The sequence below is a fragment of the Aspergillus sclerotioniger genome, assembly GCF_003184525.1.
Source record: "Aspergillus sclerotioniger CBS 115572 chromosome Unknown BO94scaffold_16, whole genome shotgun sequence".
Classification (NCBI taxonomy): domain Eukaryota; kingdom Fungi; phylum Ascomycota; class Eurotiomycetes; order Eurotiales; family Aspergillaceae; genus Aspergillus; species Aspergillus sclerotioniger.
In genome coordinates, this window is record NW_020291006.1 from 143,813 (window position 1) to 169,243 (window position 25,431).

The 25,431-nt window shown below is 53.7% G+C and overlaps 6 protein-coding genes across 6 annotated transcripts; 2 read left to right on the top strand and 4 right to left on the bottom strand.

Moving 5' to 3' along the window:
- Positions 1–201: 201 nt before the first annotated feature.
- Positions 202–2,078, top strand: BO94DRAFT_467721 (MID1 family protein; the record flags this gene model as incomplete). The annotated part of the gene is made up of 2 exons (XM_025608217.1): positions 202–1,351; positions 1,405–2,078. 2 exons carry the CDS (start codon positions 202–204, stop codon positions 2,076–2,078), a joined length of 1,824 nt encoding a protein of 607 aa, XP_025466700.1.
- A 243-nt stretch (positions 2,079–2,321) lies between these two features.
- Positions 2,322–4,302, bottom strand: BO94DRAFT_535814 (splicing factor ESS-2 family protein). The gene has a single exon (XM_025611870.1). The coding sequence runs from the start codon at positions 4,159–4,161 to the stop codon at positions 2,737–2,739; it is 1,425 nt and encodes a 474-aa protein (XP_025466701.1). The 5' UTR covers positions 4,162–4,302; the 3' UTR covers positions 2,322–2,736.
- Positions 4,303–4,921: 619 nt separating this feature from the next.
- On the bottom strand, positions 4,922–7,784 carry BO94DRAFT_90658 (uncharacterized protein). The gene is made up of 2 exons (XM_025617738.1): positions 7,008–7,784; positions 4,922–6,924 (listed from the first exon to the last, which is right to left on the bottom strand). Exons 1-2 carry the CDS (start codon positions 7,456–7,458, stop codon positions 5,036–5,038), a joined length of 2,340 nt encoding a protein of 779 aa, XP_025466702.1. The 5' UTR covers positions 7,459–7,784; the 3' UTR covers positions 4,922–5,035.
- A 4,565-nt stretch (positions 7,785–12,349) lies between these two features.
- Positions 12,350–18,808, bottom strand: BO94DRAFT_575702 (putative RNA polymerase II transcription elongation factor (Ctr9)). The gene is made up of 4 exons (XM_025615096.1): positions 17,565–18,808; positions 17,154–17,493; positions 15,497–16,432; positions 12,350–15,428 (listed from the first exon to the last, which is right to left on the bottom strand). Exons 1-4 carry the CDS (start codon positions 18,428–18,430, stop codon positions 12,663–12,665), a joined length of 4,908 nt encoding a protein of 1,635 aa, XP_025466703.1. The 5' UTR covers positions 18,431–18,808; the 3' UTR covers positions 12,350–12,662.
- Positions 18,809–18,961: 153 nt separating this feature from the next.
- BO94DRAFT_535819 (NADH kinase POS5) lies at positions 18,962–20,901 on the top strand. The gene is made up of 4 exons (XM_025611871.1): positions 18,962–19,185; positions 19,246–19,435; positions 19,517–19,631; positions 19,696–20,901. Exons 2-4 carry the CDS (start codon positions 19,288–19,290, stop codon positions 20,765–20,767), a joined length of 1,335 nt encoding a protein of 444 aa, XP_025466704.1. The 5' UTR covers positions 18,962–19,185; positions 19,246–19,287; the 3' UTR covers positions 20,768–20,901.
- A 564-nt stretch (positions 20,902–21,465) lies between these two features.
- Positions 21,466–22,660, bottom strand: BO94DRAFT_92807 (uncharacterized protein). The gene is made up of 3 exons (XM_025617742.1): positions 22,003–22,660; positions 21,902–21,944; positions 21,466–21,718 (listed from the first exon to the last, which is right to left on the bottom strand). The coding sequence occupies exons 1-3, from the start codon at positions 22,362–22,364 to the stop codon at positions 21,644–21,646; spliced, it is 480 nt and encodes a 159-aa protein (XP_025466705.1). The 5' UTR covers positions 22,365–22,660; the 3' UTR covers positions 21,466–21,643.
- Between the last annotated feature and the right edge of the window lie 2,771 nt (positions 22,661–25,431).

A 25,431-nucleotide genomic window follows, 5' to 3' on the forward strand; every position in this document is an offset into this window, starting at 1 on the left:
GCAAATGCGGTTTATGTTCATGGGGTAGCCCCGATCCCACTCCCATCCTCTGGACCTGCTTCTCTCCCTCGCGATTCCGTTGGCCTCTGCCGTGAGAGGACGCTGTTCTTTGCCAGCAACAGACCGTTGGTGGACGTCAACTCAATCGATGACCGGTGCTCCGAATTGATATTCGACCCCGCGCTCCTACTACTAGCCTGGATGTTCGTTCGACTCGTACCGCCACACCTACAGTGTCGCCTGGGTGTGACGGTCCGCGCGGCACTTTACTGCGCAATCGGCCTGGCCATTTGCGTTGGCTCGGTTACTGCTGCTGGTGACGACTTCGATTCTACGTCCCTAGCCTCCAAAAATCATGGTCGCTTCATCTTCGGTGATGCTAGTCCGCAATTTTCCTTCCCACTCGCGTCATATAACGGCCTGGATTTCGAAGACGCTGTAGATGAGAACGGGGATGCGCGCGGACTCGACCTGGTTCGTCGGGCTCCTGCTGGTGTAACTTCCCTCGGCAATAATCAGTATAAGCAGAGTACAATCAAAATGGGCGAGACCGAGTGGTGGTATTTCCCGGTGAATGGCGATGAGGCCAATAGCACCGCTGAGAACCAGAGCCGTGACCTTTCGAAGCGTTCCATAACCGTTTACCTATCCCTAACGGCCTGCTCGAAGCCCAGCCTCAACAGAACGGATTCAACCACCACAGCTGCCGTACCGCAGCTGACCGTCTATGCATCCGAGTCGGTACAGAAACCCGGGCCCGACAGATCCGATTCCGACCAGACAGCACAATCGGCGGAAGAAGGCTACATGGGCATGGTTCTGTCGGTGGATGGAGATATCTACATTGGAGTAACCGCCCCCAATAGCACGGAGTACTCTGGATCTTTTACCTACCAGCTTGCAGCCTCGACCGATGCTTATTTCCACGGCGTTGACGACACCGATCAGTCCTTGTTCCTAGTCGATTCGGATACTAACGCAGCACTTTTAACGACGAAAAACCTCACCACTACCGATCTATCACCGCAGAATTACAGCTACTGGATGGATATGACGCCTTCATACACGATGTTCGCCAACAATCTCAATAGTGCCTCCATATCGGGTCTGGAACGGTCATTCTGCGCCCTCGAACAGCTTGCGCAGATCGGGGAAAGCAACATTGAGACGAGCATGGCTGTCCAGGGCTCAGCGGTCAGGCCAACAGAACAGTTCTACGTCACCGGCCTCAACAAAACCTCCACTTATTACGGGATCATGGCGCGATATGGTAATTCCACCAATGCGGGCAACGGGATCATAGGAGGTGGCGGGAAGGTCTGGCCGCGAATGAACTTCACAACCAAAACAGGTACGGGCCTCTATTCTAAGCTCCGTGTTAGCTCATACCTAATGCACAAATAGATGACAATTGCGCCGTTGTCTATGACCTGCCATTTTGCTCCGAAGTCGCCTACGCCGTGCCATCCAATCCATCCATGAACATGACGGAACTCCGAAAAATTTACGACGACAATGCAGCTTCCCTGTACCAGAACTTCAACTTCTCCCTGCAACAAGTTCAATGCAACACCTCAAGCGAGAATATTTTCTCGCTCGCCGTAAGCTGCGATGATTGTGCCAAGGCATACAAGCAGTGGCTTTGTGCCGTGACAATCCCTCGTTGCGCGGATTTCTCCAGCAACGCAACCTTCCTCCAGATCCGAAACGTAGGCCAAGCTTTCCTCAACGGCACTTCCATCACTGACTCATCCCTTCTGGACAAAACCGCAACCAACCGATCCCGCAACCACCTAATAGACAAGGAAATCCGTCCGGGACCATACAAGGAGATACTTCCCTGCTTAGACGTCTGTCACAGCCTGGTCCGAAAGTGCCCATCTGTTCTCGGCTTCGACTGTCCAGTGGGCCAATGGGCCGACGTCTCATACGGCCTACGAGATCCCAACGGTGACATCACATGCAGTTACCTCGGAGCCGCATACTACCTGAATGCCGTCTCCAGTCTGCACGAAAAAGTTAGGATACCTCTATATATGGTGATAGGGGTCTGGACATCATTCTGGGTCCTCGGCTAGGCAAATCCAGCCTGGATAATGCCTTGTTTTGGCTCATAGATAGATTGCTTGCTGTATCTGGATTGGAGATATAGATGGTTGGTTTTCATGATGACAGATCAGAAAGGCCTGGAAGGCATGACTGTTTACTCTCTGACATGCACAGGCCAGTAGAGACCCTCCCCTCCCTTTACTTTTGACCTGTTACTCGATGATACGGCATACTTAGAATCTGGTACCCAGTTATGTTATATCATATTTGTCTGCAATGTTTTAAGATGCCATGACTGTGTCGAATTCTTCTCAACATAGACCTCCAGCCAGAGAGAATGGATTGGACACATGATCTGTGATAGACCTATATTTGACAGCAACCCTGTCTCTTCACATTAAGCGCGGCAGATTATTATATAAAGATTAGCTTACTTGCCTGAGATGGTTGGTTAAATGGTTAGAGTCTAGAAAGCTGGTAAGCCAGCAAGCCGTCATGGGGTGATATGTGTACAGAACAATTGACAGGGTCCCCAATAGGTGACCTGCAGTGAAAAACATAATTATCTCATAGCCGCATTAAACCCCATCCCAACACCATTTCAAATGCCTAGTATTTAAGGTGTAATGTAAACGCTAAGGTGGAGTGCACGGAATAGAAAAGAATAGCATCAAAATGGACACCATTTTATTTGCCCCTTCTCGGAGTCGGTGTCCACATGTTCCTCAGTGATGAGGTCGCAGACGACCCAAGACGAGGGGTGCTTCCCACCTGATGAAGCAGCTTCTGTGCTGCAGGCGTCAACGCCTTGTTTGTTCTTCCCGGTGTAGCCGCACCGAGTGTGCGCAACCCAAAGTCCAGTCGTGGACTACTAGCGAACCGCGGCGTCACGGGGGTTTTGGCCTCACGGATGGATTTCTCCGCACGCCTTGACCGCGCCACGAGATCTACCATGCGATGATGGATATCTTCTCGCCTCCGGTTCTCCTTAATCTCGAAAGGATTCGGAGTCGCATCACTGCTACCAAGCAGGCGGAGATCATCCAAGGAAATTGCATGGCCATCGTCTTTAGATGAGGCAACGAGGTACTCGGGCTCGTCTTCATCGACAAAAGCGTACCCATTGACTCGGGGCGTCTCACTCCCTGTGTACCCTGGTTCGGATTCGGTTGGATGTGGACGTCCGGCAATAGCGTCTTTGATGGCCGATATCGACGGCGAGGGCGGAGGTGCAGTTGCATCAGATGACGTCTGATGAAGGACCCCGTCTGGCAGCCGTGTGTTCTGAAAAACGACTCGTTTGGGCCCTGCCCGCGACGACGCTTCTGCTTTCTGCTGGGTAGTCTCATACGAATCCTCGACGGATGAAGGCGTGAACATAAGGGAGTTCTCCGGTCGGCTCTTCCAAGTGTCGGGATTCGCAGGCCGGACGTCCAAATCCGTCTTGATGGCTACCTGTTTATGTTGATCTGCATTACCGCCCTGGGCCTCGATCCGTTTGACCTCTCGTCGCCGATGCGCAATCTGTCTTGCAGTCGGGATTTTATTTCCACTCCAGAGCCACTTATACCTCTCGCGATGCTTTTCGTTCTGTTTATCGAGAGCCTTATTAAAGGACTCATTGTCTTCGCTGGTGTATTTGGCCTGAAACTCTAGCAGTCCAAGGCGGGAAACATCCGGGGCCGAAACATGGTCATTGTTCGGGGTTGTTGACGAGGAGGCTGCAGACATGACTGACATAGGTGTATCCCCTCCCCAGCCCATGGGTGTATTCCCTGGCCGTCCAGCACCGGTACGTTGTGGTGTCATGCTGGCTGAGCCAAGGCGTGATCGGGCTCGTCCGGGCGTCCTCATGAGACCGGTCAACTTCTTCTTCGAACTCGCGATCCATTCCTTGTCTTTCGAATCCAGCGCATCCAAGTACTCCTGTTTCACTTGAGCCTCCAAAAGGCCGGGGAAATAATCCCGCGCAATGATCTCAGATAGAGAGTTGGTATAAACATCCTCGTCAAGCACGGTTGCCGCCCGTTTAATGCGCTTCGGCGGGGGTGGCGGGGGCATGAGGCTGGTGTCGCTTTGACGCTTGGTCAAAGCCTGCGATTGGGCGGACATGGCTAGGTATCGCTATGGGGGCGAGTGGCAACGCCGTAATCGAGAAGAATCAGGCGAGTTGGTAAAGGAAAAGACATGCTCGCCGGAAGGAAAGCAAGAGCCCCGACGTCAGGAAAGGAAGGCGCGCCCGTCACGGGGGATTGCTCCGGCAGAATCAGGACCGCCCGGCTCGGCGGTGACGGATTACAGTCACATGGCAATGGGAAAGAAATAACTAGCGACAGTTCGATTACCTACACTGGAATCTGATCAATGAACGGCGCCGCTCATGCTAATAGTGACAGGAATCCCCAACATTGTAATCATCACTTTTCCTTTTCACTGCTTGCCCAAGTGCAACCCTCGTATCGAACAACCCTTTCCTGCTCTATCTATATACTGAGACAGACCCAAATCGGCAGTGGATGCCGAACAAAAGAGCCACTGCAACCAGCAGCCGCCCGAACCAAGACCAAGACCAACAAAAAGAAAACCCGAACGAATGTCGTCCGACTGAAACCCCATTCACTGCCCTTTTCCAATCCTCCATACCTGAAAAACACCAAAGATTTTTTCTTCCAGAGGAAAAAGTCGCTGAGAAATGCACCAGAAAATGCGTGTGGAGAAACCCGAGGTAAAGAGCAAATGACAAGAAAACATAAGCGCATAGCCCACAAGACTCGACTGAAGGACTGTTCAAGGAGATGATATTCATTGCAGAGAAATCGAAACGCAAAAACAAAACAAGGCTACCGCGATAGGAAAGGATCATCAAGTCGTTGAAGAAGTTCTATAAGTGAACGGATGAGGAATGGAATGAAGCAGAATGCGGAGCATAAGGGGTCTGTATGAGTTCCTTTTGAGTGGTGCATGTTGTCTTCGGGTTCATAGCAACTCAATTGGCTGCAGTAGTAGGGAAGAGGGAGTAAGATGCCCGGCCTTTCCTCCGAGGCGCGGCCCGGGAGACCTTGTCATTCTTGATGGCCCTGGCGATCAACGGACCCGCCTCCATTTCAGTCGTGGACCTGGCCCGATCGTGGATGGAAGGGGCCATGGTCGCCGCATACCCGGCAGGCTCGGGACTTCCGTCGTTGTCAGCTCGGAACAAAATTTGGGCTTCAAGTTCGCGTGCCAAACTCTTCGTCTGTCGATGGTGGGAGGATTCGGGGCGTCCCATCCCAGAGAGTTCGCCGGAGAGCCTTTGCTCCGATGGCTGGAACTCGCGGCTGCTTGCTAGACTGTGTACCAGGTCGGGGACGCTGGCAGTCGAAACGGAAGACCGATGTTTGCGGACGACAGACGCTGCGCGGGACAAGATCAAACTTTCCTGTGAGTTACATTTGCTGATGGGCGAAAAGCTGCTCCGGGGAGACACCGATTGCTCCATAGGCTGGATCACACCTGGCTGTGAGTAGAAGGCGAAGTGTCGTTCTGACTCTGTGTCCGCCGTCAAGTATTCCTCGTACAGCGAATCGGGATTGATGTGTTTACCCAAGGCGGGCGCGAACCTCACCGGCTGGAAGTAATCGCTGTCCCTCTGTGTGACAGCTATGCGAGCGTCATCGTCCAGGGTGGAAGTCACTACTACGCGTGAGTTGGTTACAGCGGACAAGGCCGAGGCGCTCAGATGCATCGACCCAAGCAACGCATTGCTCCCATCTGGCCCGGTCACAGTAACTTCCGCTTCCTCCTGCCGAGTTTCGTCAAGCGAATTGCGAGTCCAGTCAAAGTTGCAGTTCGACTCGGCAGCATGCTCATAGCAGTAGTCAATGTCGGCATCCCAAGACTCATAGATGGTTTCATGGATGGCCTTCAGGTTGACGGAGGATCGTCTTCGGACTGGCTCTTGAACCGTGGGCGCTTGCGGTGGTGCAATCGTGGCCAGACGATGCTGTGGAAGGGTGGGTGACCCGAGTGCCTCGGCGAACTTTCTTGACAAGTCTTCGGCCACAGAAATGGACAAATCAGACCTAGACCCTGTCATGGAAGCAATGGAAGGGGATTGCGCCACAGCTAAAGGTGAAGGGAATGCCCGAGCAGGCGCACGAGGGGAGACTTCGTCGTCATGCCAGGAAGTGGGCTCATCTTCTTCTGGCACATCTTCCAAGTCCGACGATAAGGTTGGTAAGGACATTGACGAGGCGCGGGCATCCAACGCTTCATTGCTGATGGTGGTCGTAAACACATGACCCGAAGGAGGATGGAATATGTCTTCTATGTGGCTCTGAGGCCAGGATGTGCCAGGTTCTACATCGTCTGTATGCGAGTACACATGCTCGGGGTAGGTTGGCTGAGTCGACAGGCCCAGGATTTCGTCAATGGCGCGAGCTGGTTCGGGCAGGTCTGGAGAGGATGCCAATTTTGGGGACGAGGCCCTTGGCGGCGGTGGCGGGGTAGTCGATCCCAATTTGGGAAACCTTGGAACGGGTCGCGAAAAATTTTCGACGCGCGATTCTCTTGGTGCTCTGAGCTGCTTTGGACTCACTGTGGAGGATCCGCTTGGCGATGCTGGGGGGCTTGTTGGCGGAGGGGCTACAACTTCATCACAGCCAATGGCCGTCCCGCACTGGGTGAGATCTTCCGTTGAGAAGCCACGGAAATGCAAATCCTCAGCCTGAATGCCTTTTAGGTTGGTGACAGGTCTCTGGGAGGCACGGATGGCAGAGAACTCAGTGACTAGGTCTGTTTCCCGGGCCCTCTCCAATGATTGGAACTGAGACGGACTCGTATGAGTCAGATGGTGAAAGTCAAAAGGATCCGAGATGAGACTCTTCAGTTGGTCGTCTGTGGAGAGTTCGTGGTATGAGCATTGGATATAAGCTGATTGGTGTCTACAGCGCAGTTCGCATATAGCAGGGGAGACTTACGCGCATCACTCTGGCGTGACTTGCTGTTGCGGCTGAATATCTCCGAGACTTCGAAGCGAGGTTTCTCACGCTCCATTTCATCCTCCTCGTCCAGCGTGGAGACAATGTGGAACTTACTCCCCTGACGACGAAGGATGCGGCTTCCCCGCGAGAGGAGCGACTTTGTTACGCTCTCGGGCCGTTCATGGCGGACACCGGCCGCAGAGCCTGTGCGGTCGTCATGTGAGGGCAGCGATGCTGCATCCACAGAGGTCATGGAAGAAGCAGGAGAACGGCGGGAGGAGGTGGTAGAGTTGGTGGTGTTGCTGCGAGAACGGCCACTGAAAACGGACAGCCGCTTAGGGCTGTGCGCATGGGCAGTCGACCGGGAGCGTGTGTGAACCAAATGTTGTTCGGGGGAATCATTATTCGGCGCTCTAGCATAAGAACGGTCCAGATCCTGCTGTGACATGGTGTGGATGGATACCGGTGGGTGGGAAGTGTGCAGGGGGGGAGGGGGGGAGGGGAGGAGTATATATCAGTCCAAGCGGCGATGGCAGATTTGGGGGCCAAATAAGCAGGCAAAGCAAATGAGCGACCGTTAAGCCTCCAATTGTGATGGGACGGTCCTATCCTTGATCATGGTAGGAAGGAGATCTGGCGCGCAAGAGGCCCGGGGATTCAAATGAGTCGGAGAGCCGACGAAATGAGGCAGGCGGGTTGGTTTTGAAGGTCGAGGTCGAGAGCACAAGCCCCGTGTCGAGCAACGGAAAGTTTGTCGAGTGTTTTAGATTGACGGTTGAAACGGCTGCGAGAGACAAAATTGACCACGAGAGACAAGATGAATATTCAGAAGGAATGAGGCGAAGGTAGGAACACAAGGAAAGCCAAATGATGGATCAATTGCAAAGAGAGGGGAGACGAGAGCAAGGTGGAGAGAGGGAGAGAAAGAGAGGGTGAAGATACGGAGGCAGCTGTGGGAAAGGATGAAGTAAAGAGCCGTAAAGTAATATAGTAAATAGTAATAGTAATAACGGGGGTAGTGGTTTACTACTACTTAGTAGTAGCCGCAGTACCAATGAAAGGAATGGGTCGGGGCTGGGTAAGAATAGCACGCGGAATTGATTAAATTCTGGGGAAACGAGGGAAACTCTTGGGAATCGCCAGAACGATCACGATCAGGGCTAAAAGAAGAACTACTGCTAGATCAAACCGAGGCGACGCGGGAAAGGTGGGAAGAAATGGGACGGCACAGCGTCCAAAATAAAATAAAAAAAAAGGAAGCGAGAGAGAGCTGGAGAAATTGATGGTGGAGGGAAAGGAGCGAGAAAAGACGATCATCAAATACTGATGCCAATCCCAGCCCATAGTACGGTACACGGGACGGCAAGGATTGCTCCGTACTGGGAATTACCAATTACCAGGTACGTGAACCCAGTAACTCACTGAAAAGTAAAACCAACGATTGGTGTCCCGCCCACGTTCGCCGTTGAAACCTTCTCTTCTTTTGTTTTCTTTTCTATTCTGACAGATTAAGCTGGGCGATTTTCCCATTGGCCCTGCAGGCAGACTATGAACCTAGTAGTACAGAGTAGTACTTGATGAAGCATTATTACCGTTGTCAGGAATTCCTCCGGGAAATAGCGTCGTTAGTGACCAACCTTGGGAACCTAGACCTCGTTCCAAAAGGGCGACGACCGAGTCCCTGCTTAGCATCCTAGATCCTGGTCGTAGTGCTGCTGCTCCATCGAGGATCTATCTACTCCCCCCCCCCCTTCCTCCCGCCGGGAGTGAGAGGAGACTGAGACCAAGGCTGGGAAAGGTCCCTATTATTGACTGCGTCTGTCGTGTCCCGTCGCAGTTCATCGTCGCCTCCAAGTGGCTAGTAGTTCAAAAAAGAAACATGGTTTTACGATCGGGATCGAACAGGAGCAGGAGGAAAAGGGATCCCCCAAAAGAGGCAACGGGGACGACCACTCCCAAGCCATGTCTCTAAGTCTACCTATTTACCTACCTACCTAGTCCGTCCGAGTTCCATCGTGCCCCGAGACTGTTAACCCAAAGATAGACCATCCTTCGTGGGGACGATGCAATCAGGAGAGCGAAAAGAAAAATTGAATAATAATAAGACCAACAAGAAGCGAGAAACATCCATGAACCCCCAAATTCTCGATCCCTACTGAACCAATTGCCCCTAATCTACAGTCTCATACGTATCGACCTAAGTAGCAGGGGCCAAAATAGGAAAGGGGGGAGGGGGAGGGGGAGGGGAGGCTTGCAGTTGGATTGTTTCCCCTTTTGGCTATTTTGGGGGTTGGAAAGAGAGAAAACAACGCAGAAGGACTCCAGCCATCCTTCTAGCGGCTTCGGTCGATGGGGGCAAGGAAGAAAACAATGCGAGAAGATAAAAAAAGCAAGCATGGTGATTAGTACTATTAGCGGCCGGAAATCGTCTCCTCGCACACAAAGCTGTTGTCAACCTTACGACTCATGGCTGCTTATGAGATGATGATATGATATGCGTGCTTACTCTCCGACAAGATAAGTGCCGCAAAGACCTGCGGAGTCCACTTACTACAGATTACTATGGCACTATTATGATAATCTTACCTTCGAGCCCCGGCCCTCAACCCTCGGCCTGAAGTGATGATCTCACGGGCACTTCCGTTGGGCAAGTATCGGCGGTGGATTCGAGGACTTGATGTAAAGGCTTCGGAGAGTCAGCTTTTTGCGGGGGGGAGGCAAATACCGAATACAATTGATTGCACATTCTTTTCAGTTTCCTCTGCTGCAGTTTCTCTAGGAGTCAATTTATTCACTCGTTTGTTCGGGATATACTCCATAGCAGGCGAGCATCTGATTGACGGGTTGACTGTGGACATGCATACGTACCTACATGTATGCATGCAACTACAGACAACCTACAGTGCCTAGTGCATAGGCTCCCCAAGGACATGAACATAAAAAGCATCACATCCGAACAGCCTCGAATATCCGAGGGGCCCGTCCGTCTCCCTTGCCCCGACAATAATACGAGATGTCAACTCAGGCACCACCGGATCTTCATTCGCTTAAGAGGGCGTGTCGGACCCAGTGTAACGTTCTCTCCACCGGGCACAGCAGCAGTCGTGCTAGTAGCCTAGTAGTAGATAGATTCCTAGCCCCCGGTTCCAGGCTTGTTGACTGGACGCCCGGCGGGAGCTTCTCGGCCTGGCTGAACCTTGTGAGGCGCCCAGCGGATCCTGTGTGTCGGGACATAGATACCTAGTTCTGGCTGGCTGCCACAATGTCAATTCTGTTTGGTCGAGGATGGCCCTACGACTCCATACAACCTGGGCTGGAGGGGGGTTCGAACCACGGTTCTGGTAATTGGCATCAGGAATGAATGGCCGCATCCAACATGACAGGTACATAGGTATAACTCTAACTCAATAATACCTCCTCCGAGGCTCCGACGGAGCGACGGTGGGAAGCCGTGGACGGCGCACCGAATCTGCCCAAGCGGTGGTGGATATCCACTCGAACGTGGTGAAATCGACTCATCATATTAAATCGACACGCGACCATCCTGGTCGGTCCCATCGTAGATACTAGATTCATGCAGTGACCAGGATGTCTGAACTTGATGGACCCAGTGAGGCATTGACAATGAGATTAGTACTCTGTTCCACTGACTGGACCAGTGTGTGTACTGTGTACTGTGTACTCCGTACCGAAGGTGAAAAAAATACCATGCCAGCCACGACCCATTCGTCCCGGAGAACTCACAGGGATGCGAGCACAGTCAGTCAGCCAATCCATCCATCGGGCCTTGCCTCGGATCCGAGAGGAATTTCTGGTTTCCACATATGCTTCGGCAGTCCACAACCGACTGACAACAGATGGATACCTACAGAGTCCGTCAAAGTCAATTCGAAACGTCATATCGACTGCCTCTGGCGCCTCCCCCAGATGGAGGAGAGGCAAAGAATGCCACTTCCCGAGGCCTGGAGTAGGACTAACGACTATATGGGGCCGAGGAACCATCGTAGGAACTAGGAACTACCTCCTACCTACTAGGTAGGAAGAGGGGGAGGGGGAAGGATTGATGGATTTACTCGATTGAGTCATCCAAATCTCATAACTATCAAGTCATGGAACAACAGCTACACCGCCGGTATGTACATACACTTGCTTAAGTACGTAGGTGTTTCGCTCATGTACCTGCATCTCTCGTGCAGCCGTCACGTTCTCCTCGCTTTTGCTTTTTTTTTTTGGCTTCGGACCGGCGGTCTGGATGTGCCTACTGCTCGTGGTTGGGTTTTCCCAGCCGTAGGCTTGATGGAGCTGCTGTGAACCAAACACCGCATGAGAACCTGTCGGACGCCGTCTCCAGCACACTACATCGTAGCAAGTAGTAGTACTCCGTACATTCTCTGTCAAAGTGTCAATAATATGCCGCAGCTGAGGCTCGTCAGCTGATCCACCCGATGTCTCTCCTTACGTATATTTTACATACATGTATCTGGTCATGTCGATACACTGTTACCTACTGTACTCAGTACGTACTGCTGAGTACACCATCCTACCCACAATGATCAAGTTTCCATAATTTCATGTGTATGTCTGTGTGTGAACCCCATCAGATAATATATCGCAGAGATAAGAGCGAGACTGACTGACTGACAGTCAAGATACCCCCCCCCCCCCTCACCAGAATCCAACACCAACACCAAAACCAACAGGTAAACAACAAGTCCCTCAAATTAATTACAGTTCCCCTATCCAACATCCTCAAACACCTCTGCCACAAAGCCTGCCCCTGTTCCCCCCAACAAGGCAACAGCAAACCTAACCTCTGCCACACCACTGTCTCGGATCCAACCTTAAACCTCCCTCCTCTCCTTTATCCCAGCCCTCCCCTAGCGTGTAGCACGGTAGCACCATCCCCCTCCCCCCTTCCCTCCCTCGACGCCCCCAACTTCTCCATCGTTCGAACTCCTGACGATCCCTGGTGTCTACTGTCTAGACTCTAGACCGGCAGCTATCTAATAGTAGTAGCACTAGCCAGACCACCCACCACCCTCCGTCGCTGTTATTGTGGGTGGGGGGGGGAGGGGGGCAGTGGTTTAGTGCTGCTTAGTCTGCTGTAGGCTGGTCGACTAGGGCACTAAATCGGGGGCAGGTTTCCCTTCCTTTTTCTTCCTCGTTCCTGGTTCCTCCTGTTTTGAGTAATGTGATATGTATGTATGTATGTATGTATGGTAATTGTGTATTGTATGTGGGATCTTCCAGTCATTCCTACCGAGGTCCTTCTCTGTACACTTACTGACCTGCCTATACTATAATACTATATCCCAGCCACGCGGATGGAGAGCTGACATGCCATGATATATATTTACGTATATTACCATGTTGTACGGAGTACTGCTATGGCAATTCCATATCCTATCCGCAGGAGAATACATCCCAGCCCTCGCTTGGTGTAGCGATAGTTTCAGTTGCTGATAGCCAATTCCTGGCCCCATAAACAGTAGAATCTGAAAATTTGACATCCAGTCGCAACGCCATCTTTTTCAAATACACAGTGGAAGAGAAGAAAGTAGGAAAGAAAGAAACAAAGAGAAGTTCACAATCCCATAAAACTACAGTTGGGTTCAAGGAAAACCAACTCCATCCAACAACTGAGAGGAGAGATCACTCCTCATCTTCCTTCATCTCTGCGTCTTCGCCATCATCATTAAACAGCCCATCATCCTCATCCTCGTCGCCCCCATGCTCATTCTCGCCCCCGGCCCCCGTCGCCCCTTCTCCTGATCCTGCGCCCCCTCCAGCCACGGCCAACTCGTCCTCTTCGTCATCGTCATCATCGGCCACCCGCCGGGTCGCCTTCGCCCGGCGCCGCTGTACCACCTCTTCCTCGTCGTCGTCCGCCCCAGTATCACGCATCTCATGATCTTCACCGTCGGATCTGCCCGCATCATCGTCATCATCCGAATCCACCACCATCTCGCTGCTCTTGTACTTGCCCTGCGCCTTGCCGCCCGACCGACGCTCCAGGCGTCGCCGCTTCTTCGGGGCTGTCTCGCCATCGCTTTCGGGCTCCGTGCTCCTGTCCGGGCCAGGCGAGTCGCCACCGTCGTTGATGAAGTCGTCCTCGTTGCGCTTCTTCTTGCGTTTTGACGACGTCTTCTTCTTGCGCTTGACCTTGGTGCCGGTTTCTGACTCTGTCGTCATTTCCGCGTCCTCGCGTGCGCGTTCCTCTTCCGCCCGCTGCTCCGCCAGTCGCTGCGCTTCTTCAATCATTCGGTGGCGCTCTTCAGCCACGCGCTGTTTCCGCTCACGCTCAGCTTCTTGTGCCTTGCGGACTTCTTCCTCCCGTCGTCGCATCTCCGCTTCACGGGCCTCCCGGGCTTGCTGGAGTTTGGCGGCGTTCTTCTCTTCGTAGTCCTTCTGGCTCTGTAGGGCACGCTCGAGTTGCTTGATAATCGTTCGGCCCATGTTTGCGCGCTGCTCCAATGCGCTAGCTGGGTAGGGCGGGTTCTTCGCTTGGGCCACCCGGTTGAATGTCTCCACAGCTTGGTGAAGTCCCTCTGCCGCTTCCTGTACGTCCTGGACTGTCTTCTGCGTTTCTTGGAGACCATACGTGAGCGAGGCGATCTGGTTCTGCACGAATGCAACGTTGAACTCAAGGTGGGTTTGACCCGGGGCAACCGCGTGGGCGCGCTGCGCGTAGTCCAGGGCGGTCTTCATCGCCTGCAGGTTCATCTCCTGCTTGCCCTTGGCCAGCCAAACCCGGCCCAGACAGGCCAGAATCTGCGCGTCTCGAGCACGGTCTTTCGACAATGCCGCCTCGTAGTGCTCGATCGAGCGGGTGTACTGCCGCAGCTCCGCGTATACATGACCCAGGTTCAGGTAGACACTCGCATCTCGTAACGTATCACGGACCTTGGAGAAAATATGTACTGCTGAGGCGTGGTCTTTCTTGTCATCCACCAGCGCGATAGCGATGCCCTGCGCTGCGTAGGCGTTGCGGGGGTCCAGCTGAAGCGCCTTGTCAAAGAATTCGATGGCCCGTTCGTACATCTTGCGGCGCTTTTCTTTGTCCTGGTCGTTGTCGCGCCGCATGTCGCGCGCCGTCGACAAGTGGATGTTGCCCATGCCGGTCAGCGAGTACCGATCATGTTTGTCATAATATTGCAGAGTATGCTTGTAGTGTCGCTGTTCGTGGTCCTCTGCCAGGTTGGCTGCGCGTTTCTTTGACTTGCTGAGATACCAGCCAAACAGGGCGCGGACTTCGAGGTTTGTTGAGTCAGCCTCGTAGAGCTTGGCCATTTTCTTAGGACCTTCATCCGTAGGGCTCTGGCGAAGGGCAATGTACGTCAACCGCGCGTTGGCTTCCGTGTAATCGGAATGGCGCTCCAATAGGCCTTGGTACACCTTCTTAGCCTCATCCGGCATGTCGGCTGCCTCGTAGGTCCGACCCAGGTTGAAGCTGATGGTGGTAACAAGCGCATCGGTGTCGAGCTCGATCTCCTTCTCCTGCGAACGAACGCAAGCATCTAGTGCCGTCTGGAACATTGCCCGGGCTCGATCGACTTTCTCGGCCTGGTACAGGAAGCATCCCATGTTGTTGAGCAGCTGCGGAGGGAGGTGGACGCGGAGAGCCTCCTTGACTTGCTCTTCATCCTGGAGGCCTTCAGGACGCTCCTCCTCGGCGACTTCCGCCAACTGCATCTCTTCCAGCTGGGTGAGGCACTGCATGCTCTTCTCAGGCGCCGTCTGCTCGTACAACCGGGCTAGGTAGACCAAAACCGACTCGTCGGGAGAGATCTTCTTGCTCTCATCCTTCCAAAGAGCGCGGACAGACTCCAAAAGATTGATGGCCTTCTTTATTTCGGCCGTCTTGTCTTCCTTACTGCCACTTGCCTGCACTGCGAAGACTTCCTCCGCATGGAGCGCGCCGAGGAGCACCATGCATTCGGCGTTCTTTGTTTGCTGAATGATCTTCTCAAGCCGGAATTTAGCTCCGTCATAGTCTTTGCTGGACACTTGCATCTGCACTGTGCCAAATTTGGCGGGGAGGTACCCTTTCTCACCGCCACCACGAGCCTGGTCAGAGCGGTTGTAGTACTCCGCCGCGCGTGTCAAGTCGCCTTCGTAATGGGATTTTCGGCCAAGCAGATACCAGCCATCGCTAGCAATCTGCATCACATCAGTGTGTTCGATGGCCTTGCGGGCCAGCGTCTCGACCGTGGCATATGACTTCCTGAGAAGGAAATAGCCGCCAAACAAAGAACATGTCATAGGGTATTCCTTGTCCAGCTTAAATGCCTTCTGCGTGTACTGGGTCATTGCCACCTTATACAACGAACCGAAAGCTGGGTCCGTCGTAGCATGTCGTGAACTGTCGTAGAGATAGTATACTGCAAGGAGAATGTTGGCGACCTTCGAGTCGGGGTTCTATTTCGCCGAGATCAAGCAGTTAGTAAACACGGATTTAATGCAAGTCAAATCTGCATCCAACTCACCAATGCCAGAGACCGCTCCCAAGCAGCCTTTGCCTGTTCCTTGAAGCCCAACTGCCACAAACAACTACCGATACCGATGCGCGGGTCGGGATCGATCAAACCGGGCATCTTCATCAGGACTTTCTGATAGCCTTCCAGGGCCTCGGCATATCGCCCAAGCAGGTACTGCGTCCTCGCGCGTCCAAGGATAGCCATTACATTCCGACCGCCGAAGGCCTTGGACGACTCATCGAAACACTTGAGGGCTTGCCGCAGTGACTCCACCCTCTCGGAGGTATCGACTGTCCCGGGACGAACAGGGCGTGGCGGATGTAGCGAAGCGCGCAGCAGCGACAGGACACCTCGCGCCAGGAACAGAGGGGGAAAGGCCGGGTTCAGTCGTGAGGCCTCGTTCAGGGTCGACGTCGCGAGCTGGAGATAATGGTCCTTCGTTTTGGCCTCAGTATACAATTCTCCCTCGGGTGCGACGCGGGGGGCTTGTCGGCTCTTAAGCATCAACAGCCAGCAGACCCATCCCAGCAGGCCGAGTTTCTCCTTGGTGGCTCCATGAGCGACCGAAGCGAGGCCTTTGTTTAGGATGTCGATGGCATGATCCAGTTGCTTCTGCTTGGCGTACGCCAGAGCGATTGTGACCCAGAAATTCTTAGCCGCTTTCTCGTTCTCAAGCAGGGTACAGAGCTCGGTAGGGTCATCCGGAAGTATCTCCAGACTAACCTCGACTTCACTGTCGAGGGTGGACGCGGGAATGTCGATGGCGGAGGGAATGTCAGAAAAACGAAGATTGGGCACCGCGTTGGCGGCCGGAAGAGAATCGCCGTTCGTGCCATTGGCGTGACCAGTTTGGAGGGCCGCCATGGCTTGCGCGGGAAGTGCCTTTAGCAATGTATTGTAGATGGGGACCGAGGGGGAGATGCGACTGATCGGAGGTGAAAGGAGCTTGGGAAGTGGTTCAGCTCAACTCATGATCGGGATGAAAACAGGTGGGGGAGGAGGGAGAGATGGAAGAGTGTCTTCTTGCCGGAGAGATGAGCAAGAAGAACGCTCCTAGAATTGCAGCGGCCGGAGAGACGACAAAGTCTGCGGTCACAGCAGGCTCAGTTGGATGCTCTTGTCGGGATGGGGAAGCGCTGCTGCTCCGTTGGATGAGCGGCGCGAGCAAGGCTGGCCGGGCCGAGTGTTACACCGCCACCACCTGTGGCTTGCTTTTACTCACACTGGTTGGTGAATTGGCGAATAATAATCGGATATTCTCTATCTAGCTGTGGCATTTCTCGAAAGAATCTACTCCGTAGTCCTGCATGGAATAATCAGAGAGAAGCATGCATAGTCCGGTTATTATGTCGCTTCTAATTCTTGTTCAAGGCGATCCGGCTATCCACCCCCGGAAAGCTACTTTATACTATTAAGAACGAAACGAAGATCACGGGTGTGCTACCAAAAACGGAGCGGGGAGGTATCTATCCTAGCCAGCCCTATCACGCCAGAAACAATAATCATAACAATACTCTAAGCGCATCTTCTCGTATCATGCAACTTTCGGTAAGAGTGTCGGTCATAGCACGTAACGGCAAAGCCAACCCAACGCCCCGCGGGGGAGGTGAGCTCCGCATCAGAACCCCAACAGCTTGGGTAGCTTGCAGAGAAACACAGCGCTCACCAGCACCATGAAGATCCGCCCAACCTCGGCCCAGTGCCGCAATCGCACATGCGTCTCAGCATACCCTGCAGCCGCGGCAGTTCTCCGCTCCTCCGGTTTATGGCTGACCTCGATGGAGCCAGCCAATTCGGACGGAAATCTCCCTGTTTCATAGTACTCCTCAAGCAGTTGGTCCTTCTCGGTCCAAAGTTCCCGGAGCCACGAGTCAAACTCTTGCTGATCATCCAAAGGAATCTCGGACACCGCAAACCGTCTCCAATGCATGTTGACAGAGGTCGGCGGTCGCCCTTGCAGATAAGTAGACCGGAGAGTAAAGTACTTGTCGGGAAGGCTGCCCTTTCTGTTAGGTATAGCCATAGTAGTCAGTTGTATGCTCAGCATATATCTCACGAGAGCGCATTTAATACTTACGGAGGTCCTTCGTAAGCTACGGTGCAGTCATAGACCCATTCCACAGTCCCTCGCAGCTGCTGTAGACAGAAAAACAGACCAGTGGAGCGGGGAAGAATCTCATGTTTCAAAGTAGACAGTCCCTGCTTCTTCGCATACTCCACGCTCCGTCGTCTGGTATTGATGGAGAGGTTCGTGCCCTCGGGGAAAATCAATAGCCACATTGGGTCATACTGCGGGGACCCAGACTGAGATCCCGTGTGCTGAGTCTTTAACTTCTCCAAGCGATGTTGTAGGCGGGGTTTGTCAGATAGCCATTTGCGAGCCATGAAGATAAAGCCGTAAAAGGTCATTCCTTGGCCGATGATAGGGATATACTTGAGAGATTCCTTCAAGATGATAAAGATGCGACCGTGCATCGCGTTCGTGTATGCCACCCACCAAAGATATATCCAATCCGTATACACCTGATGGTTGGCAATCAACACCAGCCGCTCCGGGAATTGTGTCTTCAGGCGTCCATCCTCTGCGATGTGAATCTGACCCCGGACACTCTTGTCCCCACTGACTCGCACAAAGGTAGGGCAACCCCACTGAGTAAGAGCCGTGATGACCAACCCGAAGGACTGCTTTGTGTATGCCATGTACGAGTAGTACCAATCCTTGTTGATCACGTATAGCGGGGAGCCGATGATCTGGGTCGCTAGAATGGCAACGCAGCAGCAGTTGAACCATGTTGCCAGGAGTAGGGAGCGGAGAAGCTGCATTGCGATGCCATGTTTCAAACGTGGCTCCGCATCCTGGTAATTTGGGAGCTGTTCCTTTGAAGCAGCTGTGTGCTTGAGTGGCGAGTCATGCTTCCGTGGTCGAAGCTCGGGGGTAACCATGGCGATCTAGATCTATTGCTGACGATGAGGAACACGATGGGAGTACGAGCCGACTTATAACAGGGGCGGGGGGATAAAGTTCTAGAGATATTGGTACTGAATCGGACCCATATTAGCTTTCTAGCCCATGATCACGCGAGCAGTCTGACTAGGTAGAGTCTGACAAGTGGATGCAACACTGTACCAAGAAGAGCGGTGTCTGCCGAAAACCCGGTAGGAGGAAAGCGAGGCCGTCGTTACAGGCCTGGAGGATATAATGAAGAGAAGAGGAGGTCGCTTGATAATAATATTAACAAAGAGGTAAGGTAACAATATATGGAGTGATTCGAGCCATGCCCACTTAGCTAAGAGGAGAGAATATTAGGTTCCTGGCCAGCGCAAGAGGGGGAAGAGTGAGAGGGAAGCTTGAGCCGGACAGAGCTGTGGAAGCCTGGGGCGCATGCTCGCTCGAGCCATCCATTCATTGAACTACGTCACTCAAGGCGGTCAGCGAGAAATCCTGGGGTTCTGCTTGTGACACTACTTATTTATCAACATTCAACACTGACATTTTTTTGAATCAACGATATTCACGACCCTGGTTGTCCTTTCCTGCGGGCCACATCCTTAAGTAGTGGTAATACGACGGATTCGCACTAGCATTGAAACTATATAGATGCAGATGTGTACTCCGCCGAACTAATCCTGCATCTCAGGTCAATGCTGAAATCTCACATGCTGGTTTGGGACAATGAATGAGACCTAGACTTAATAAAGTGAGCGCTCTTGTCCGGATTGGGATCCACACTTAATGTGAGCTAATGAACGTGTTCTAGAAATAGTGTACATGACCATTCGGGGTCACATCCAACACTGAGATGCATTTCGCGACTATCCGACTACAACCTGCCCGGCTCCGGGCCCCGAGTCGGATGCCTTGGACACGGACCTTTTCCTCATCCTCGCAACGCTACGAAATTAGAGATGTCGGGCTGCTCCCACAGCGCCTGATACCCAAATATCAAGGTGTGCGTCAACGCAGTGCCGTCTGCAGGACCCCCTCAAGCCCTTCGGTGGTATGCTGACCGGTTCGTGTGCCCCGAGCAGAATCCCAAGTGGGCGATCTACTGTCCCTCCAATGGCCAGCCCCCCCGCGGAACATCTTTTTGGTGAAGAAAGACTATGCGCCCGCTGTTACTGCATCTCTCATCGAATTTGCCAAGTACGAGGACCTGGAACTGGGTAGCCGAGGAGCAATGTGCGCTAACAACTCGCCGCCTATCTAGTCACGCGACGTCTACCTATCCATCGACCTCGATCATTCTAGAACCCAGTGTCGCGGAGGAAGTACACTCATTACTTCAATCGCCAGTCTACTCCGCCTCTTTAGACCAACCATGGCCGGTACTACATGACAAGGTAGATCTCACCGTTACTCTAGGGGGAGATGGGACGATCCTACATGCTTCATCCTTGTTTGCCACGTGTTACAACGTGCCCCCGGTACTGTCGTTCAGCATGGGTACACTGGGGTTCCTAAGCGAATGGAAGTTCGCCGAATACAAGCGCGCATTTCGTGAGGTATACATGTCCGGCGCGGGGGCCGGGGATCGCGGAACGGTGCTGGGTGACCCCCGGCCGGCCTCTGACGATGAATCGCTGGAACTCGGAGCGGGCCCCACTGGATGGTCGTCGGTGCGGGGGAAGTCGATGGGCTTGACGCGCGGGGCTCGTATCTTGATGCGCAATCGGCTGAAGGTGGGATTATTCACTGCAGATGGACAACCGGTACAGCGTGGATCCAAATCTGTCGGCATGCCAAACAGCTTGGATGAACAGGGAGCGTACGTTATGAACGAGGTGCTTCTGCACCGCGGCAAGGAGCCACATCTGGCCGTGCTGGACGTCTATGTTGGGGGCCGGTTTCTGACGGAGGCCGTTGCCGACGGAATCATCATCTCAACGCCGACGGGTAGCACGGCATACAGTTTGAGCAGCGGTGGCAGCATTGTGCACCCACTGGTACCGGCGGTTCTGCTGACTCCGATCTGTGCGCGGAGTCTGAGCTTCCGGCCCTTAGTACTGCCATCCAGCACCCCGATCACACTACGACTGAGCGAGAAAAACCGGAGCCGCGAGTTGGAGGTTAGCATAGACGGAGTGAACCTGGGACAAGGGTTGACTGCGGGGATGGAGGCCCGAGTTTGGGATGAGGAGATGCGGCATGGCAAGAATGAATGGCAAAAGGGTGTGCCATGTGTAATGCGGAGGATCACGGGCGGAGAGGCGCACGATGGATGGGTGGGAGGCTTGAATGGATTGCTGAAGTTCAACCATCCGTTTGGAGAGGAGCGGTGATAAGAGAAGGACATATACAAGGTTAGATGGTTGCCCCTGGGGGGAGGGGAAGGTGGAACCTGTAGGCCATTATGGACTCAATCTGTACCATTATACGGAGTATGCGAAGAAATGGGATCTGCTCAGAGTTCTGATCTATTCACACGGAGTATGAAGATGCATGTACAGGGTATCTGGTCTTGCTGGGTTGGTGGATGGGCACTTTTGGTTGCCCTGAAAAAGGGGCGGGAATCAGGGCCGGAGGTGGGCCTCCCTTCTTTCGGCCCTCTGGCTCAGCGACCCGTGGGCCGCTCACTGCGATCCTTGGGAAAAAAGATTCCTGGATGGCTGCTATTGTCCAGGATCCAGTTCAGGTGTGCACTGTTGTTGGTTGGCTGCAGAGCGTACCACACGGTATGATTGGGATTCTTTGTTTACCTGTGGGACGGTTTGGCGCCGCAAGGAGACCCAGCCCTGAATAGCCTCAGAGGGCGAGGTCCATCATGGCCATCGGCCCCATCCGCGCGGGTGATGTAATGGTCTCCTGCCCATTAATCAATTCGAAGTCCGTCACCTGGATCGGAGTGGAGTTTTCTGGCGTACGCATTCTGGCTCCCCTTAATCTCATAGTTATAGTAGATAGGAAGGATACTCTGTACGGAGTAGGTAGGTAGAGACAGTAAAGTCCAGCAGGGCTTTCGAACCCGTGGCTGTTACATACTACTATCTAGTACCTATAGGTAGTACTACAACCTAAGTAGTACCTAGTACAGATGCACTGCCCGGGGGCCATTCCATCCACTCTTACCAAACCCACCAGGGTTTGATGTTATATCGCATCCACCCAATGGGATTCAAACTGGTCGACAACAACCCCAGGGGTTCTCTTCCACGGTCTCAAGTGAGGGCTGCGTGGTCTAGGGTTGTCTTTGGGAAGTGATGGTCGCGCATCGATGGGATCGGGAGGCTTGACTGCGTAGAATTTAGCTTTGTATATGAAACCTCCCAAGACATCCTACGACAATCCATTATGATGAAAGTCAAGGACCCGTCAATCGTTGTCTAGTGATCGTATGGTACTAGATAGGCGCGAGCGGTCCAAATCTCATTGTCGCCATGATTCTTATTCCAGGGGGGCAGTACTATGCTACTTACTGTACTTCGAATTAATTTCGTCACCTTCTTCTTCTCCCCCCTCCTGTTACTCCTTCTCAGCACTATCATTATTCTTGGGGGTTATGGGTGAACATCCTCACCTTCGAGAACAAACCCTCATTGCTTGCATATCACTGACAGAGAGCCACGCGCCCCTTGGGAGCCGCGGGTGGTGAAACCTCGAGTGCCTTTTGTCGACGGCCGGCCTTCCCTTTTTGCCGCCTCCTCTTGGTGCTCCTTCTCTCTCTCTCCCTCTCCCTCTTCTTCCTTTACTCCTTTCACGCCCACATTTTCTACCTCTTTCACCCTCCTGTTCTCCTGGCTGGTGAACTTCATTTGTTGGCTGCACCGCTGCCTCCTCCTTTCCATTCAACTCGTCATTTCTGGCACACCTCGTGTGTCTCCCCCCTTCTCCCGTCGCCTGCATCTCTCCTGTATCGCGTACTTCGCATTTCCGCCCCATTTGGTACCGCTGGTCTCACAGCGCCTGGACAACAGGGTAGCCATCTTCGAGACTTACCTCCCACGCTTGGAGCTTCCTCGCGGGCGCGAGGCTTCCCTCTTGCTGATTGCTCGACGAAAAGCCTACCCTCGCCGTCCAGGTATGTTCATGTCCCATACTGTCTACATCCATCTCAATCTACCCGCCGGTTGGCCGGTGGATCATAGATCGAAGCCTTGGACAAGAGGCTCTTCCCCGTCCACGGGTCCCAAAATGACAGACCCAGCCTTGCTCATGCCACAGTTTGCTTGCTGACCACCCTGCAGTGAATTACAGTAGTCTGGGTGTGTTGTCGGGGCCACCCTTTCACGTTGCTCCGTGAACTTGATTCACTGCCCCCCCCCCTAACGAAACCCCCCCTTCCCCTCGGGTGTTCCGCGTCTCGGTTTCCAAGCCGGCCCAGCTAAATGGCCTCCTACGAAAAGTGAGTCGGACTTTTTCTTCCTTTCTGTTCTTTTCTTGACCCCCCACCCCTTTCGCATTCGATCTCGATCTCTTACAGGCCCTTGCCTGCGGTTATTCTGGGCGCTGCTGACGCTGGCCGCAGTACTACCATGTACTCCCCAGATCAGTTTATGAATCCGGGGCCTGCCCCCCGCCCCCCAGCCGATCGCCCAACGCTCAACCTGCCTTCCAACCCTTCCAACGTGGCCACCTCCTTCAGTCAGATGAACCTGAATTCCCCAAGTACTCCCGGTCCGGCCAACCTGTCTCTCTTCCCCAATACGAGTACCCCTTCGCTCACGCGCACCAAGACCGAGCAGTCGGGTGGGGGAGGCGTCACTGTGATCAAGGAGGGGTATGTTCGTTGCAAGGAAGATAAGTTTCTGGCGACCTGGAACCAACGATACCTGATCTTGCGCGAATTCCGCCTTGATTTCCTCAAGAATGAGACCGGGAAGATCGTGTTGTCCATTCCCCTGACGGCGGTAACGGGCGTCTCTCGATCGGAGGATACTCGCATGGCTTTTGAAATCATTCGTCTCGCCAATCCCAAGGATGCGACCTCCAAAGCCGCCGTGATCACCCGTGATGTGCCCACCAAGAGCATCACTTGCGAAGTCAAGAGCGATGATGAGATCTACGACTGGATCGATAAGATCTACGAACGATGCCCCGGTATGGGAGGAGTGAGTAATCCAACAAACTTCAGCCATCGCGTCCATGTTGGATTCGATCCGCGTACAGGCGCCTTCGTGGGCTTGCCGCCGGAGTGGGAGAAGCTCCTAACCGCGTCCGCGATCACCAAGGAAGACTACAAGAAGAACCCCCAGGCGGTCATCGAGGTTCTGGAATTCTATTCCGACATCAAGATGCGTGAGCAGAACCCCCAGTACTACGCTGGACTCTCCTCCCCGCCGAACCAGCAAGCGAAGCCCTACAGCAGCGGGTCCGTAGGAAGCTCAATTGCGCCCCCGAGACCCCCACCGCCTGCTCCCGCGCAACGTTTGGATAGCGGTGGCCAGTCATACTCGAGCCACTCCGCTGCCTCACCTCCTGCGCAGGCTAAGTCGGACTCTGACCGTGCATTGGAGCAGCAGCATCAGTTGGAGCATATGAACGAGCTGGCGGATAAGGAGCGACGCCGGGTGGAGGAGGAGTCCCATCGCGCCCGCCAGCGGGAAGAGGAGCAGAACCGGCTCGAGCAGGAAGCATATAATGCCTCATTGCCCAAGACCCGCGTCCCTCTGGCCAAGCAGGAACTTGGTGGCTACGGCCCGTCGTCTGATGACCGTTACAAGCCAAGCCGTCCCGCTCCGCAGGCCCCTGGATCCTCTCGCCAGGACCCTTCGCGCCAGCTGACTGCCCAACGCCCTGCGCCATCGCCTCCGACCCCCGGACAGCGACCCGGAGATCACGCCAACGGCTCCGCAAGGCCCGAACAATCATCTCCGAGCTCCCGACATCCGCCTCAGGCCCAATCCCCTGCACGGGTTCAGAACACCAAGGCGCAGCCAGCTCAAGGCCCTCCTCCCAGCAAGCTACCTGCTCCGGTTCAGCCCGTGAAGCCCCTCAACATTGCGAACAAGCAGGCGACAGGCAAGTCCAACGTTCCTGATGGAGTCCGCCAAGCCGAGGCCGCTCTGAGCAAGAAGGCGGAACCTCGCCAGAGGGAAGTGCGCATGTCGAACATGAGCGAGAACGAGGTTATGGATCGACTTAGGTCTGTCGTCTCCAAGGATAACCCAAACGAATCCTACAGCAAGCAGCGCAAGATTGGACAGGGAGCCTCTGGATCCGTGTACGTGGCGCGCGTTAAGGAGCATGCCACGTCTGGTGTCGCACGTGAGCTTTACCGCCAGTATGGTCCTCGAACCCAGGTGGCGATCAAGCAAATGGACTTGCGTAGCCAGCCACGGAAGGAGCTCATTGTCAATGAGATCATCGTCATGAAGGACAGCCAGCACGCCAACATTGTCAACTTCCTTGACTCGTTCCTGCAGGAGCAAAGCAACGAGCTGTGGGTCGTCATGGAATTCATGGAAGGTGGTGCGCTTACGGATGTCATTGACAATAACCCGTTGATTCAAGAAGACCAAATTGCCACGATCTGTGCAGAGGTATGTGCATGCAGAATCATATGCCAGCGAAAACCTGGATCGTGATGTTAATTCGAGTTTTTTTCCAGACCTGCAAAGGATTGGCTCATCTGCACAGCCAGAACATCATTCACCGTGATATCAAGAGTGATAACGTCCTTCTTGACCGGGCGGGCCACGTTAAGATTAGTGAGTAGCCTTGATGACATGCTGACTGAGATGAAAAAGAGATGCTAACGACCTCTTAGCTGATTTCGGATTCTGCGCCAAGCTGACCGAATCGAAGAGCAAGCGAGCCACCATGGTTGGTACTCCGTATTGGATGGCGCCCGAGGTGGTGAAGCAGAAGGAGTATGGCCCCAAGGTGGATTGCTGGTCACTGGGTATTATGGCCATTGAGATGATTGAATCGGAGCCCCCGTATCTGAACGAGGAACCGCTCAAAGCGCTGTACCTCATCGCCACCAACGGTACCCCTCGCTTGAAGA